This window comes from Pelophylax lessonae (genome assembly GCF_965119305.1).
Source record: "Pelophylax lessonae genome assembly, chromosome: 9".
Classification (NCBI taxonomy): Eukaryota; Metazoa; Chordata; class Amphibia; order Anura; family Ranidae; genus Pelophylax; species Pelophylax lessonae.
In genome coordinates, this window is record NC_138776.1 from 202218204 (window position 1) to 202232715 (window position 14512).

At 46.8% G+C, this 14512-nt stretch overlaps 1 protein-coding gene across 1 annotated transcript in view; it reads right to left on the reverse strand.

Annotated features, from left to right (window-relative positions):
* Nucleotides 1-3647: 3647 nt before the first annotated feature.
* The window catches only part of LOC309564306 (uncharacterized protein), a gene marked incomplete at both ends in the record, with an annotated part of 53942 nt that continues 43077 nt past the window's right edge, over nt 3648-14512 (reverse strand). Inside the window, 2 exons of the mRNA XM_082268932.1 lie at nt 3648-3743; nt 6357-6541. Coding sequence (XP_082125058.1) covers nt 3648-3743; nt 6357-6541 — 281 coding nt within the window. The remainder of the gene's footprint in view (nt 3744-6356; nt 6542-14512) is intronic.

The window sequence follows — 14512 nt, forward strand, 5'->3', positions numbered from 1 at the left end:
TTGGCAAGCATAAATGTCCTTAGTGGCAATCCCCCTTGGATTGCCTTCCATGCCAGATCATTGTGCCTGTTGGTAAGTCTCTTCTAGCTCACAGTCTAATGTCCAACTCATACTTACACTACATTACCAAAGGAATTGGGATGACTGCCTTTACACGCACATCAACTTTACTGCATCCCAGTCTTAGGGCCCTTTCACATGGGCCGTCCAGTCAGGTCCGCCTGTCAGTTTTTCAGGCGGGCCTGATCGGACCTTCCAATTTCCTCTATGAGAGATCCTGCTCGCAAAATCCAGACAGATGGTGGTCCTATTTTCCATCTGGCGAAATGGATCAGATGAAAACGGACAGGCGATCCATTTCCATCCAATTTTCCCATAGAGGAGGGCAGGACTGTGTCCCTATCTGCTCTGCTCAGAGGGGCTTAAAGGAGCGATCCCCTACGGAGCAAGTGGACTCCGTTGCACGGAGGCGCCTGTGTGAAAGGGGCCTTAGTCCGCAGGGTTCAATATTGAGTTAGCTTTGCATCTATAACAGGTTCAACTCCTCTGGAAAGGCTGTCCACAAGGTTTAGGAGTGCATCTATGGGAATGTTTAACCATTCTTCCAGAAGCGCATTTGTGCTTTGTGCAGTGGTCCAAATCATTTGGTGGAGGGAGGATTATGGTGTGAGGTTGTTTTTCAGGGGTTGGGCTTGGCCCCTAAAGTGGGGTACACACTAGTAGAAAATCTGCCGAAAATTTCCGCCCGAGGTGAAATCGTCAGATTTTCGGCTAGTGTGTACACAACCTTCAGCAGCCGATGCCGACATTTTCAACGAAAAAAAAAAACGGAGGGACAAACGCCAAAATTTTTATCGTCCGTCCCCAGACAACCAATTTTTGTTTAATGTTTATGCAGTACGTCCGTGAAAAATCGGACTTCACACCTAGGTGTTGCAATAAATCATGTGTTTCAATTAGAATGACATCCCAACACACAGAGTAGGAGGTACGCTGGCATTCACTGTCAAAACAAGTGCAGTTTTAGTTCATTTACCAAAATTGCCAGCATATTCTGAATAAACCTAACCCGCTGGCGGCCCCCTTCCTCTCCTGCATTTACCGGTGCCCGGGAATACGTGGCGTGGATGAGGCACAGATGAGCACCCTGACATGGCATGGATGTGGCACGGATGAGCACTGACGTGGCATGGATGTGGAGCGGATGAGCACTGACGTGGCATGGATGTGGCACGGATGAGCACTGACGTGGCATGGATGTGGCACAGGTGAGCACTGACGTAGCTTTGATGTGGCACGGATGAGCACTGATGTGGCATTGATGTGGCACGGATGAGCACTGAAGTGGCATGGGTGTGGCACGGATGAGCACTGACGTGGCACGGATGTGGCACTGACGTGGCATGGATGTGGCACGGGTGAGCACTGACGTGGCATGGATGTGGCACGGATGAGCACTGATGTGGCATGGATGAGCACTGACGTGACACGGATGAGCACTGAAATGGCATGGATGTGGCACGGATGAGCACTGATGTGGCATGGATGTGGCACAGATGAGCACTGACGCAGCTTTGATGTGGCACGGATGTGCACTGATGTGGCATGGATGAGCACTGACATGGCATGGATGAGCACTGACGTGGCATTGATGTGGCACGGATGAGCACTGAGGTAGCTTTGATGTGGCACTGATGTGGCACAGATGTGGGATGGATGAGCATGGATGAGCACGGATGTGGCATGGATTCAGGTTCAGGAACGGCGTCTCAGAACTATACAACCACTTTGCGGCCGTATTTTTACAACGGCCGGTCGGAAAGTGGTTAAATTGTCATCTATGGGGATTTTTGGACACCATTGTTTTTGGCAATATCGCAGGTGCACGCAATATTAGGACATGGAATATTTGGTATCTATTTACTTGATGCAACCTCATCTATTTTATTTTACCTAAAAATGGGTATTATATAGTGTGGTTTTGCACTAAAATTGCAACCATCACCTTTTTATTCTACATGTCCTCTGCTATCAGAAAATATATAATGTTCTGGGGGTTTAAGAAGTAATTTTATTGCCAAAAATTAGGATTTTTACATATATGCAAACAATTAAAAAATATTGTTCTGGACCCGAACTGGAAAAACATGGATGCTCGACCAAAATAAATGTGCATACACTCAAGGAAAGATATTTTATGAGGAAAAACCTTGCAAAGGCCATCAACACACCTGCCATTTATTACCCAGAACTGGATAGTGATAAACACAAGAAGTGTTTTTTTTTTTCTTTCTCTGAAAATAATCAGTTCATGGGCACTATTATGAGTGTTTAGGAGAAAATACTATATTTTATTAAACATTATAGAAAATAGTCTATACACAAAGTAATGTGAATTGAAATACCTTTTTATTACCCATTATTACACTGTCCAGGCTACAAGCCTTAAGTCTAGGCACTGTAGCCACTCCTGTGTTTGCATTAACTTGGCCCAGCCATTTTCACACCTCTAGAAGCAAGGACAATGCCAAATTTCATGAAGTGTTTATTCACACTGTCTAGATGGCACGCAGCAGCAATGTTGTTGTCTGGAGACACCCATTACTAGCTACTTAGTTAATTGATTGCCAGTCATTAGAGCTAATTAACATATGTTTTCCGCTTTGATACCTCTTAATCATATGTTTGTATGTAATCTAATTGATGGTGAATATCATACTCAAAAGTCAGAATAATATATCATTAAATAACATTTATTTATCCAATATACAGTGGATACAGAAATGCACACATATCACAGCAGTAGTTATTTTAACAAGCAGGGTTTGTAGTAAAGTGTACTGTTTGTCAATAATTAGCAATTTAATTGCCATTTAATATGTCTAATGACTGTATTATCAAATTATCTAAGTGCTTCAGATTGTAACGATTTTGTAGAATGGAAGGTTTCATGTACAAGCTTTTATTGTCAATGCGCTAGTAACATATGAAATAGTTAAGTAATAAAAAAAAAACTAAAAAAAAAATCCAAATAAAAAAGGTATATATTACTAAAACTGAGAACTAGTTTACCTATGATGTTATAATCATAGGAAACTATCATATGCAACACATCAAACTGATCCTTAGGTAGGTTAAACAATTTGCTTGCTCAATATATTGCTAAAATGTAATGTCCAGTACTGAGATAAATCAAAAAAGCAGGTCATCACTAACACAAGCTTCTGTCCAGCATGGCTGAAACTCATCTAGGAAGTTTTGCAATGAGAATTCCTGATATGCACTTGTACCAGGCTCAGAGGCTGAGGCACAAGCGGATGTGTGCTCTGGACTTTGTGTCTCCAGGGGGCTTTCGACACGGGCAGGTTACTGCTGGGAAACTGTTGTGGTTTCATATATGGCTGGAACTGTGTCTGGATGATGTCACAGGAGTTCCGAAAACAGGATGGTGCTAAAACACCTGTTGCCTCACAATAATTTGGCCACATATAACTGAAAGGTTGGGGACCTGCCAAACTGTTCATATGCAAGTGGATCCGTGTCTGCAGAGGAAGGGCACAGGTCTTGTAGGTATCTTCATATTTCTCAGTATATTCCACCCCATACAGTTTTCTTTCTGGCTGGGCTACTTGGCCTTTTTGGGAGATCTAAGTAAACTGTGGTCTTTCAATATCATGTAGCCGATCCTCTTCTTCCGGACTAATTTCCTTATTCTTTCTGGCTCTTCGGTTCTGGAACCAGACCTACAAATATGAAAAGAAATGGTCTATTTCTTCCTTCAACATAGAATGCATCAGCAGTGATGAGGCACATTTTCAATGTGTAGAGAATTGCTAATAGCTATTAGGGGAAAGCCCACAGTCCATACTTAACCACCGGAGTATTTTGCTGTCTTACGTCCAGGCCACTTTTTGCGATTCGGCGCTGTGCGATTTTAACTGACAATTGCACGGTCGTGCAACGCCGTACCCAAACAAAATTTACGTCCTTTTTTTCCCACAAACAGAGCTTTCTTTTGGTGGTATTTGATCACCTGTGTGATTTTTACTTTTTGCGCTATAAACAAAAAAATAGCGTTTATTTTGAAAAAATAACATTTTTAACATTTTTTTTATATGAAATTCCCCCCCCCCCAAAAAAAATGTAAAAATCAAATTTTTTTTAAATTTTTGGCCAATTTGTTTTCTGCTACCTATGTTTGGTGGAAAAAAAAAAATCGCAATAAGCGTATTTTGATTGGTCTTCGCAAAAGTTATTGCGTTTACTAACTAAGGGAAAGATTTCTGTCATTTTTGGTGTTTTTTTTTTTTAACGCGTAATGGTGGTGATCTGCAATTTTTTTTGCGGGACTGCGACATTGCGGTGGACAGATCGGACCCTTGACTGACATTTTTGACACTTTTGGGGGTACCAGTGACATTACTGCAGCAATCAGTGCTATATATATGCACTGTTACTGTAAAAATGACACTGGCAGTGAAGGGGTTAATTTTATTGGAGAGGGAGGGGTTAATGTATGCCTGGTGCTTACTGACGTGTGGGGGGGGGGGAGGTGACTTTGTGAGACAGGGACAGATCGGATGTCCAGCTATGCTGAACACTCCGATCTGTCAGTCCCTGTCACTTAGGAGATCCGCCCGCTCTGTTTACACAAGCGGGCGGATCTCCTCACTCGATTTCCCGACGATCGGGGCAGAGCAGCGGCGATCGCCGCTGCTCCTCCCCTGGCCCGACTCCCGCTGTGAATGAAAACAGCGGGAGCGCGCCTCCGGCGGCGCGCGAGCGCCGCCTACAGGGGGAGGAGTCCAGCGACGTAGGTCTACGTCGCTGGACGGATCGTGCCACTTTGCCGCAGTACGCTCAATGTGAGCGGTGGGCAAGTGGTTAAAGGATAAGTCCACCCTAAAACTAAAATCCCTGCATCTTTAGACATCCACGATCTAACATAGACCTATCTAGCCCTCTAAAGAAGAATTCAGTATACATACTTTATTTTAAGCCAATCTGATTCAATCTTAGGCAGAAGCTCTGCAGAGGACATGGCTAATAACGGCTGTAAAATGAACGAGGAGTGACGTCACCCATAGACTTACTATGGGGCTTCCTTTGTTGGATGTGTCCTCTGCACCCGCCTCAACAGCGAATCTACTACTGACAGCTCAGCGTGGGATCGAGTTGGATCGGCTTAAAAAGAAACTTTTTACAGGGTTAGATAGGTTAGTGTTGGATCGTGGATGTCTGTAGATGGAGGGATTTTAGTGTTAGAGTGGACTTCTACTTTAAAATGAAAGAACACAACTTTTTTTTTTTTAGTTTTGGATTAAGTGGAGGAAGGTTGGAACATCTCTCAAATTTTTACTGCTGGATGAGTCACTGTTGGAAAGACTAAATGGTTACCATTTTCACCAGCACAGGAAGTGAGGGGGAAATCTAAAAGTTTGCAGAAGTAAAGAGGCAGTTTTTCCAATAGGATAGCTTTGGAAGGTAGAATGACCTCATCCTTTCTTGCCTCTGGGACAAAAAGTAAGGGGAATAAATAAATAAATCCTATGTCAAAGCCTTTACTAAGTTCATATTACTTATAAAAGACCAATATTAATGGATTGTTGTCATACATCATAAAACGTCAAACTTACTATTTAATCAATGGAGCATGTGCACTACCACAGATCTGGGAAATGCAACAGCACTAGCCCATGTTTTTATTCTCATTATTCTCATGACAGCCTAATTCTTGGTTAATACAATAGTGAGACAGAACTGTAGCACTAGTCATTGGATGGTGGCATGTGCCTTTGTCCACGGAAGAGTCTTCCAGCACTGGTGACTTTATTTTACCCAGCAGTAAACATCAGCACTGTGGACATAACAGAAACTAGTACTGTAAAAAATATTGAAGTTGCCATTATTCCCCTTCATCTGAAAATGCTAGCCTCTGACACAGAAAACTCTGTCACTGACCTAGATCAAGGATGCAAGAGTATAGTCTGAAATCATTAACTACCAACTTATTCTGGGTAAATGACTTAACATATTGAAGCCAGTGGAGTAGCATGTCAGCCAAAAGACATTTTTCGGAAAAGTCTGCAATGGAAACTTCCATATTTGGCTTAGCACAGGTTTCCTTTAAGTTGATAACAAGCTACATCTGTGAAGAGACAGCTGTTTATTGGGCCTTTAGAGAAACTTTGTCTAAATGGTATAACTTATCCAATCGGCTGAATTTACAGAAGGTGTAGCACATTTAAGTAGCTACAAATATTGTCATTGTAACAATCATTCTGATTGCCAAACTATCATAAACAGAAAGTCACCCTGAACTTGCACTAAAGATGATATAAATATGAGCTCCATACCTGAATTCTGGATTCATGTACACCTGTGAGTTGGGACAGCTTCTCCCTCACTGAGATGCCTGGATAGGGGTTGGTTTCAAAGGTTTTAAGCAACAATTCCAGATGGGATCGGCTGTAGACAGTACGCCGTCTCCTGACTTTTCCAGTGATGGAGCCCGTGCCATTTGACAGAACACGATCCTTATCTAAAACAAAGCAAATTCCAAGTTAGTTACAATATACACTTGAAAAAACAATCAATATTAATGTGCAAGTAAATTACAAGCAATAATACAAATAAAAGCGGTTTGGAAAAATCTGAATATTTATCTATGTGACTTATTTCTCCAATGAACTCACCTAAATTAAAGAGGAGTTCCGGGCACAGATGTCATTTTTCAATAAGCATACTCCCGGGACAGTCAGGGCTAGCACATTCTACAATGGCTAGCCTCTGATCTGTCCCGGTTCGCACTTACCTTTTAGAAGAAATACTTACTTATAAAATTTCTTCCACAGCGTTTCCATCTCTCTTGTAGGCAGCTGAAGCCGGTGCGGTCCTCTTCTGCGTCTTCTTCTCCCAGAATGTGCCGCACCGACCCCTCTCGTCACTTCCGATGCGGCGCTGCATTCCTAAACAGCTTCTGGGCATGCCCAGAAGCTGTTTAGCAGGGGAATGCGGCGTCGCCCGGAAATGACGTGCGGGGCCGGTGCCGTCGCATTGATTCCTGGGAGCTATGACGTTCAGCTCCCAGGAATCATCGCGAGGCAGGAAGTGACGGGGTGAGCCGCGGCTCCGAGGGAGGAAGTACCCTGAGGTGAGTATTTACGATCTACAATTACAAGGTGAGATTTAAAAAAAAAAAAAACCTAACTATCCAATCCCTTTTCAGGTCATCCAGAATTAGCGGACGGGCACAAAAAAAAAAACGGAATTTTTGTAAAATCTTACCTGTAAAATTCCTTTCTCTGAGTCCTCCGACAGTCGCCGCCTCTTCATATTCGTCACAATGGGGTTATGACCTTTGCTCCGTAGGAGTAGCTAGGCAACAGAATATGTCAATATTAAGGCTTTTAACATATCCCACCCCCAGGGGGTGGTCCCCTCAGTCAAAAACCTCCTACTTCCTGTATCCATACCTCAGTTTCAGTGGAATAGCAGTAGAGTATACAACCAAACCCCAAAAGAGGGGCGGGGGCGGCGACTGTCGGAGGACTCAGAGAAAGGAATTTTACAGGTAAGATTTTACAAAAATTCCGTTTTCTCTTACGTCCTCCGACAGTCGCCGCCTCTTCATATTCGTCACAATGGGGACGTCCCAAAGCAGTGCAAACATGAGGGGTGGGAAACGCCTTCGCGCCTAAGGCAACGTCGTCTCCACATCAGAGAAAGGAACCTTACCAAGGGAAGGAAACCAGCTGGGCAGCATGAAAAAAGGTGCTCAACAGGAGCAACAGCCCAGGAAAAAACAAATAACCTAGGGATAAAATTATATCCCAAACAGCCAAGGGCCCAAAACAAGGGACCCTAAGGAACTGCCGCACTAAGAACCTTGCGGCCAAAGGAAGCATCAGCCGATGCCTGAACATCCACCTTGTAGAACTTCGTGAAGGTGTGAACGGACGACCAAGTCGCCGCCTTACACACCTGGGTCACAGAAGCCCGATGATGACAGGCCCAAGACGTACTCAGAGATCTGGTAGAGTGCGCCTTCACAGGCATAGGAGGAACTTTTCCCTTCAAAGCATATGCCTGTTCAATGGTCCGTCTGATCCATTTGGCGATGGTAGAAGCCGACGCCGCCATGCCCTTCCGAGGACCCTCTGGAAGGACAAATAAGGAATCCGACTTGTGAAAAGAGTTAGTCGATTTCAGGTAAACCCTGATCGCCCGAACAACATCCAGGGAGTGCAAATCCACCTCCTTCGGATGCTTAGGCTTCGCGCAGAGCGAAGGTAGGACAATATCCTCATTGAGGTGAAAATCCAAAATCCTCTTCGGAAGAAAAGAAGGGTTAGGTCGCAAGACCACCTTATCCAAGTGAACGACCAGATACGGAGACCTGCAGGACAAAGCTGCCAGCTCCGACACCCGGCGAGCCGAAGTGATCGCCACCAAAAAGGCAACCTTCTTGGACAACGAGATCTTTCTGATCTGTTCAAAGGGAGCATGTTGTAACACGGACAGAACAAGATTCAAGTCCCAAGGAGGCAGGGGTTCCCTCCTAGGAGGGACCAGACGTCGCACCCCTTGGACAAAAGTGCTAACCAAGGAGTTAGATGCCACAGGACGTTGAAAAAGAACGGCCAAAGCAGACACCTGACCCTTGATCGTAGCCAGCGCCAAACGCTGGTCAACACCCGTTTGAAGGAAGGACAACACCCTAGACACCGAGTACGTGCGAGGGGAATGCCCCCTGGACTCACACCAGGCAAAATAGGCCTTCCAAGTACGGTAATAGACCTTCCCTGAGGAAGACTTCCTCGCGTTGATCAAAGTGTGAATGACCTCAGGGGAGAGACCCCTATCCCTCAGGACCTCGGTTTCAACAGCCAGGCCGTCAAAGCCAGCCACTGTAAAGCAGGATGGAATATCGGTCCTTGAGACAGGAGATCTTCTCGAAGAGGCAGACGCCACGGGGCGTCGACCGCCAGATTCACGAGGTCTGCATACCAGGACCGGCGAGGCCAGTCCGGTGCCACAAGAATCACCGTGTGCGGTTCCGAGTTCAACCTGCGAAGGAACCTGGACAGCAGTTGAATCGGTGGGAATGCGTACAGCAGTCGGTATTGATGCCACGGAGCTACCAACGCGTCTGACGCGTCTGCCCGAGGATCGCGTGTCCGTGCCACGAACCTTTTCACCTCGTTGTTCAGATGAGACGCGAACAGGTCCACATCTGGAAGACCCCACTTCGCACACAACATCTGGAAGACATCCAGGTGAAGTGACCATTCCCCCTGGTCCAGGGTCTGGCGACTCAGATAATCCGCCTGCCAGTTCTCCACCCCCGGAATGTGAACTGCCGTTATCGCCGGGACGTGTGTCTCGGCCCAAGACAGAATGTCGGCCACCTCCCGAGCCGCCCTGGCACTCCTGGTGCCCCCTTGGTGGTTGATGTAGGCCACCGCTGTGGCATTGTCCGTCTGCACCCGAACCGGACGGCCCTGCAGCCTGTCCGTCCAACGTCGAAGGCAGAGATTTATCGCTCGTAGTTCCAGAATGTTGATCGGAAGAGAGGATTCCTCCACCGACCAAGTTCCCTGGGCGGACAGAATGCCCAGAACACCACCCCAGCCCGACAGGCTGGCATCCGTGGTGACCACTGTCCATGATAGAGGACGAAAAGACTTGCCCCCCGACACCGTCGGGGACTGGAGCCACCACAGAAGATCCCTCCTGGTGCGATGACTCAAGGAAATCTGGAGTTCCAGAGATTGCGGTCGCCGTCCCACCTGGACAGGATCTCCGCTTGGAGACCCCGCGTGTGAAACTGGGCGAAGGGAATCGCCTCGAAAGCTGAGACCATCAATCCCAAACAGCGCATGCACGTCCAGATGGACGAGCATGGAACGTCCCTGAGGGACCTGACCTCTTCCTGAAGAGACCTGAGTTTGTCTTCCGGCAGGAAGACCCTCGCCTGGACTGAGTCCAGAATCATCCCCAGGTAGGGAAGACGAACCGATGGGCACAGCGTCGATTTTGGAAAGTTTATCGTCCAACCAAACTCCTGCAGAGTCTGCATTGTGACGGACAGGTCTGACACCAGACCCTGGTTGGTCGCTGACCGAACCAGGATGTCATCCAGATACCCCAGGACAGAGATGCCCTGGGCTCTCAACAAAGCCAGAACCGGTGCAAGCACCTTGGTGAACACCCGTGGAGCCGAAGCGAGCCCAAAAGACAGCGCCACAAATTGGTAATGATCCTCCGCAATGGCGAATCGAAGGTACCTCTGGTGACCCTCGAAAATGGGGATGTAAAGATACGCATCCTTCAAGTCGATGGAGGCCATGAATTCCCCCGGAACCAGGGCAGCCACCACCGACCGCAGGGATTCCATGCGGAACTTGCGAACCCGCACAAAGCGGTTCAGAGCCTTCAAGTCCAGAATCGGACGCACCTTGCCCTCCTTCCTGGGCACGGTGAACAGATTGGAATAGAACCCCCGAAATCTGTCCCGATGAGGCACCGGAACCACTACTCCCTGAGCCCGCAGGTCCCGCACCGCCAGGTGCAGATCCCGCAAACGCTCCGGAGACAGTTGAAGATTTGAGGGAAAAAATCTGCTCTCCAGCCGAGAGAGAAACTCTATCTTGGAGCCAGATCGAACGATTTCCTGAACCCACCTGTCCCGAATATGGGCCAGCCAGGGTTGAAGAAAACCGAGCAAGCGTCCCCCCACCCCAGAACCGGGTGAGGGCGCCCCTTCAGGCCGCACTGTTGTGGGCAGCGGATCCAGACTGGCCGGACTTCTGCTTACCTGTCCACGGCTTCTTCTGGGAGCCTTGGCCTTTGAACGGCTTGCCCTTATGGTGCGACCGAAAGGCACGAAAGGAACCCTGAGAGGGCCGAAAAGAAGCAGTCTTCTTACCAGGAGCCACCTTAGCCTTGTGGAATTGGGGCAAGAGCGTGCTCTTACCACCCGTGATCCCTTTAATCAGTGTATCCAAGGAATCGCCAAAAAGGCGAGATCCGTTATAGGGTAGATTAGCCAAGGTCTTGCGCGAAGACTGGTCCACAGACCAACACTTCAGCCAAATCAGGCGGCGTGACAACACCGCCACACTGTGCATACGTGCAGCCAACGGTACTATATCCAAGTCCGCATCACACAAATACATGACACCCTGATGGATTTGATTCACCATAGCTAACGTCTCTGGAGGGGCAGAGTCAGCCACCAGGACGCGTCTAAGCACCTGCGTCCAATTTGCGACAGCCTGAGCTGCCATAAGTGAAGCAAAAATAGCTTTGAGCATAGAACCGGTAACCGAATAAGTATGACGGGTAAGAGACTCCAGCCTCCTGTCAGTGGCATCCCGAAACACCGGCGTATCCTCAGCAGGAATTGCAGTAGACTTATTCAAAACCGCTACCGCGTGATCCACCGGAGGTGGCACACACCAACGTTCATCAGTAGCGGGCGTGAAAGGATAACGCAGCTGTGGGATTTGTAGTCCTGTGTTCAGCCATAACTGGACTCCTGAGTCTCTCACAAGCTGCTAAGGGCGATTATGGGAGAGGCTATTTAATCACTTGCGGCAGGTTGGCCCTGTCCCGCGAAATGACATAGCTGTACGTCGTTTTGCGGGACCGCTAGTGGGGGCGCGCACACGCCAGTTGACTACAGAGGGAGCCAAGCAGTGGGTCCGGTGGCTGCGATGTCCACTAGGCACCCGCGATCGTTTCCCATGGAAACAGAGCGGCGGTCTGCCGTTGTAAACACAGCAGACCGCTGTTCTGTCAATAATGAACACAGGGATCCTGTGTTCCTCTTATTTAGGAACACAGGTCTCTGTGGTTATTCAGCAAGCCCATCCCACACACAGTTAGAAAGCACCCCCTAGGGACACATTTAACCCTCTGATCGCCCCTGGTGTTAACCCCTTCCCTGCCAGTGTCATTAGTACAGTAACAGTACAAATTTTTAGCACTGATTACTGTAGTAATGTCACAGGTCCCCCCAAAAGTGTAAAAAATGTCAGTTAGGGGTCCGATCTGTCTGCCGCAATGTCGCAGTTCTGCTACAAATCGCTGAACGCAGCCATTACTAGCAAAAAAAATAAAAATAAAAAAGACATAAATCTTTGCCCTGGTTTGTAGACACAATAACTTTTGTGCAAGCCAATCAATATACTCGTATTGGGATTTTTTTTTTTTTTTACCAAAAATATGAAGCAGATGACATATTGGCATAAAATGATAAAAGAAAAAGGGGATTTTTACATTTTTTTGTATTGGGAATGTTTTATAGCAGAATGTAAAAAATATAGTCTTCTTTTTTTTTTTTCAGAATTGTCGCTCTTTTTTTGTTTATAGCGCAAAAAATTTAAATTACAGAGGTGATCAAATACCACCAAAAGAAAACTATTTGTGGGGGAAAAAAAAGCACATCAATGTTATTTGGGTACATCGTCACACAAAAGTATAACAGCCCGGAGTTTGAATTTTTATAATCTTTATGACTGCAGAAGTATAAGGGTTAAAGCCAGAACTGAACATTCAGTTTAACCACTTGCCGACTGCCTAACGACTATTTACGTCGGCATTCAGCCCCTCACAGGCAAAGTGACGTAGGGGTATGTCACTAGCCTGTGAGGCTCTAGGGAGCAAGCGTGCGCCGCCGGAGGCGCGTTCCCGCTCGCTCACGGACCCCCCCGCGCGTGTGAGCGGCGGACCCGATGTCCGCCGGTCACTCGCGATCGTCGGTTACACCGGGAGAAAGGCAGGTGGCTAATGTAAACAAAGCCGCCTGTCATTCTCCCCTGTGTAACAGCAGAGATCATACAGTCCTGCTATGTAGGACCGTAGATCTCTGCTGTTACATGAAAAGCCACATCCAATCACAGTTAGAATCACGCCCCTAGGGACACACTTAACCCCCCCTTCTCCAATAAAGTTAACCCCTTCCCTGCCAGTGTCATTTTTACAGTAACAGTGCATATGTATAGCACTGATTACTGTAGTAATGTCACGGGTACCCCCAAAAGTGTCAAAAATGTCAGTCAAGGGTCTGATCTGTCCGCCGCAATGTCGCAGTCGTGCAAAAAAAAAAAAAAAAAAAAAAGACAAAAATCTTTCCCTTAGTTAGTAAACGCAATAACTTTTGCGCAAACCAATCAAAATACGCTTTTTGCGAATTTTTTTTTACCAAACATATGTAGCAGAAAACAAATTGGCCAAAAATGTTAAAAATTTTTGATTTTTACATTTTTTTGGGGGGGGGGGGGGGAATTTCATATAAAAAAATGTGAAAAATATTGTTATTTTTGCAAAATTGTCGCTCTTTTTTTGTTTATAGCGCATGATCAAAAAAAAAAAAAAAAAAAAATCGCACAGGTGATCAAAAACCACAGAAAGAAAGCTCTGTTTGTGGGGAAAAAAAGGATGTAAATTTCATTTCGGTACAGCGTCGTACGACCGCGCAATTGTCCGTTAAAGTCACGCAGTGCCGAATCGCAAAATAGGCCCTGGTCAGGAAGGGGGTAAAATCTTCCGGGGCTTAAGTGGTTAAGGCCCCTTTCACAACATCAAGTCTGCCTGTCAGTTTTTCAGGCAGACCCAATCAGACCACCCATTATTCTCTATTGGGCAGCGGATGTCAGTGGACATGTGTCTGGTGACACCCGCCAGGCATCTGATCCGATAAAGCTCCCTAAAAATAGACATATGGCGATACATTAGCCATCCGTCCAGCGGATTGGATGACAATCAGATGGAAATGGACATGCAGTCCATTTCCATCTGACAGCCCCATAGAGGAGAGCGAGCTTTGTCCGTTTACGCCAAAAACAAAAAAAGGATGGCGCAAACGCCTAGTGTATTACCTTTAACACCATAAAAGATTTATTGGAAATGCCAAAAACATACCTATAAACATGAGAAGATAAAAAGCATATCAGTCACAACTCCAGCATTGGGGAAATGAGATCACTGCAGTTGGAAAGCTGACACGTTTCGGGAGACATGCTCCCTTTCTTAGAGCCCATGTGTCTGTGTACACTCTGCATAGTGGAGTGGACATGGACCTGTCATCCGCCCGCTCAGAAGGGATCAGTGGAGAGATCTCCCGCTGGGCAGGTGGATTCCGCTTGGACAGATCCGCTCCATCTGAAAGGGGCCTTAACCAGCTAAATATGTTTGAGGTGCATTAAAACAAAAGATGTGGAAGGGCTTACCCTTTGTTTTCTTTACAAAGCAGCCACAGCCTGAGTAGAAAGGCTGGTCCTCTGCCAGCATGCTGGGAAGAAGAAGGAGCCTTGCTCTCTGTGTGGAAGCGGTGCTCTCTCTGAAAAGGTCTAGCTTACCCCCTACTTAACTAGAGCTCTCCCTATGGATTGGAGAGCTCCAACTCTGGCTCAGCAGGGAGTGTGTGGGACCTCTGCAGAAAGTCCACTGCTTTCACACAGACAGCAAGGGTCCTTCTCTACAGCATGCTGGTATGGGGCAGGAT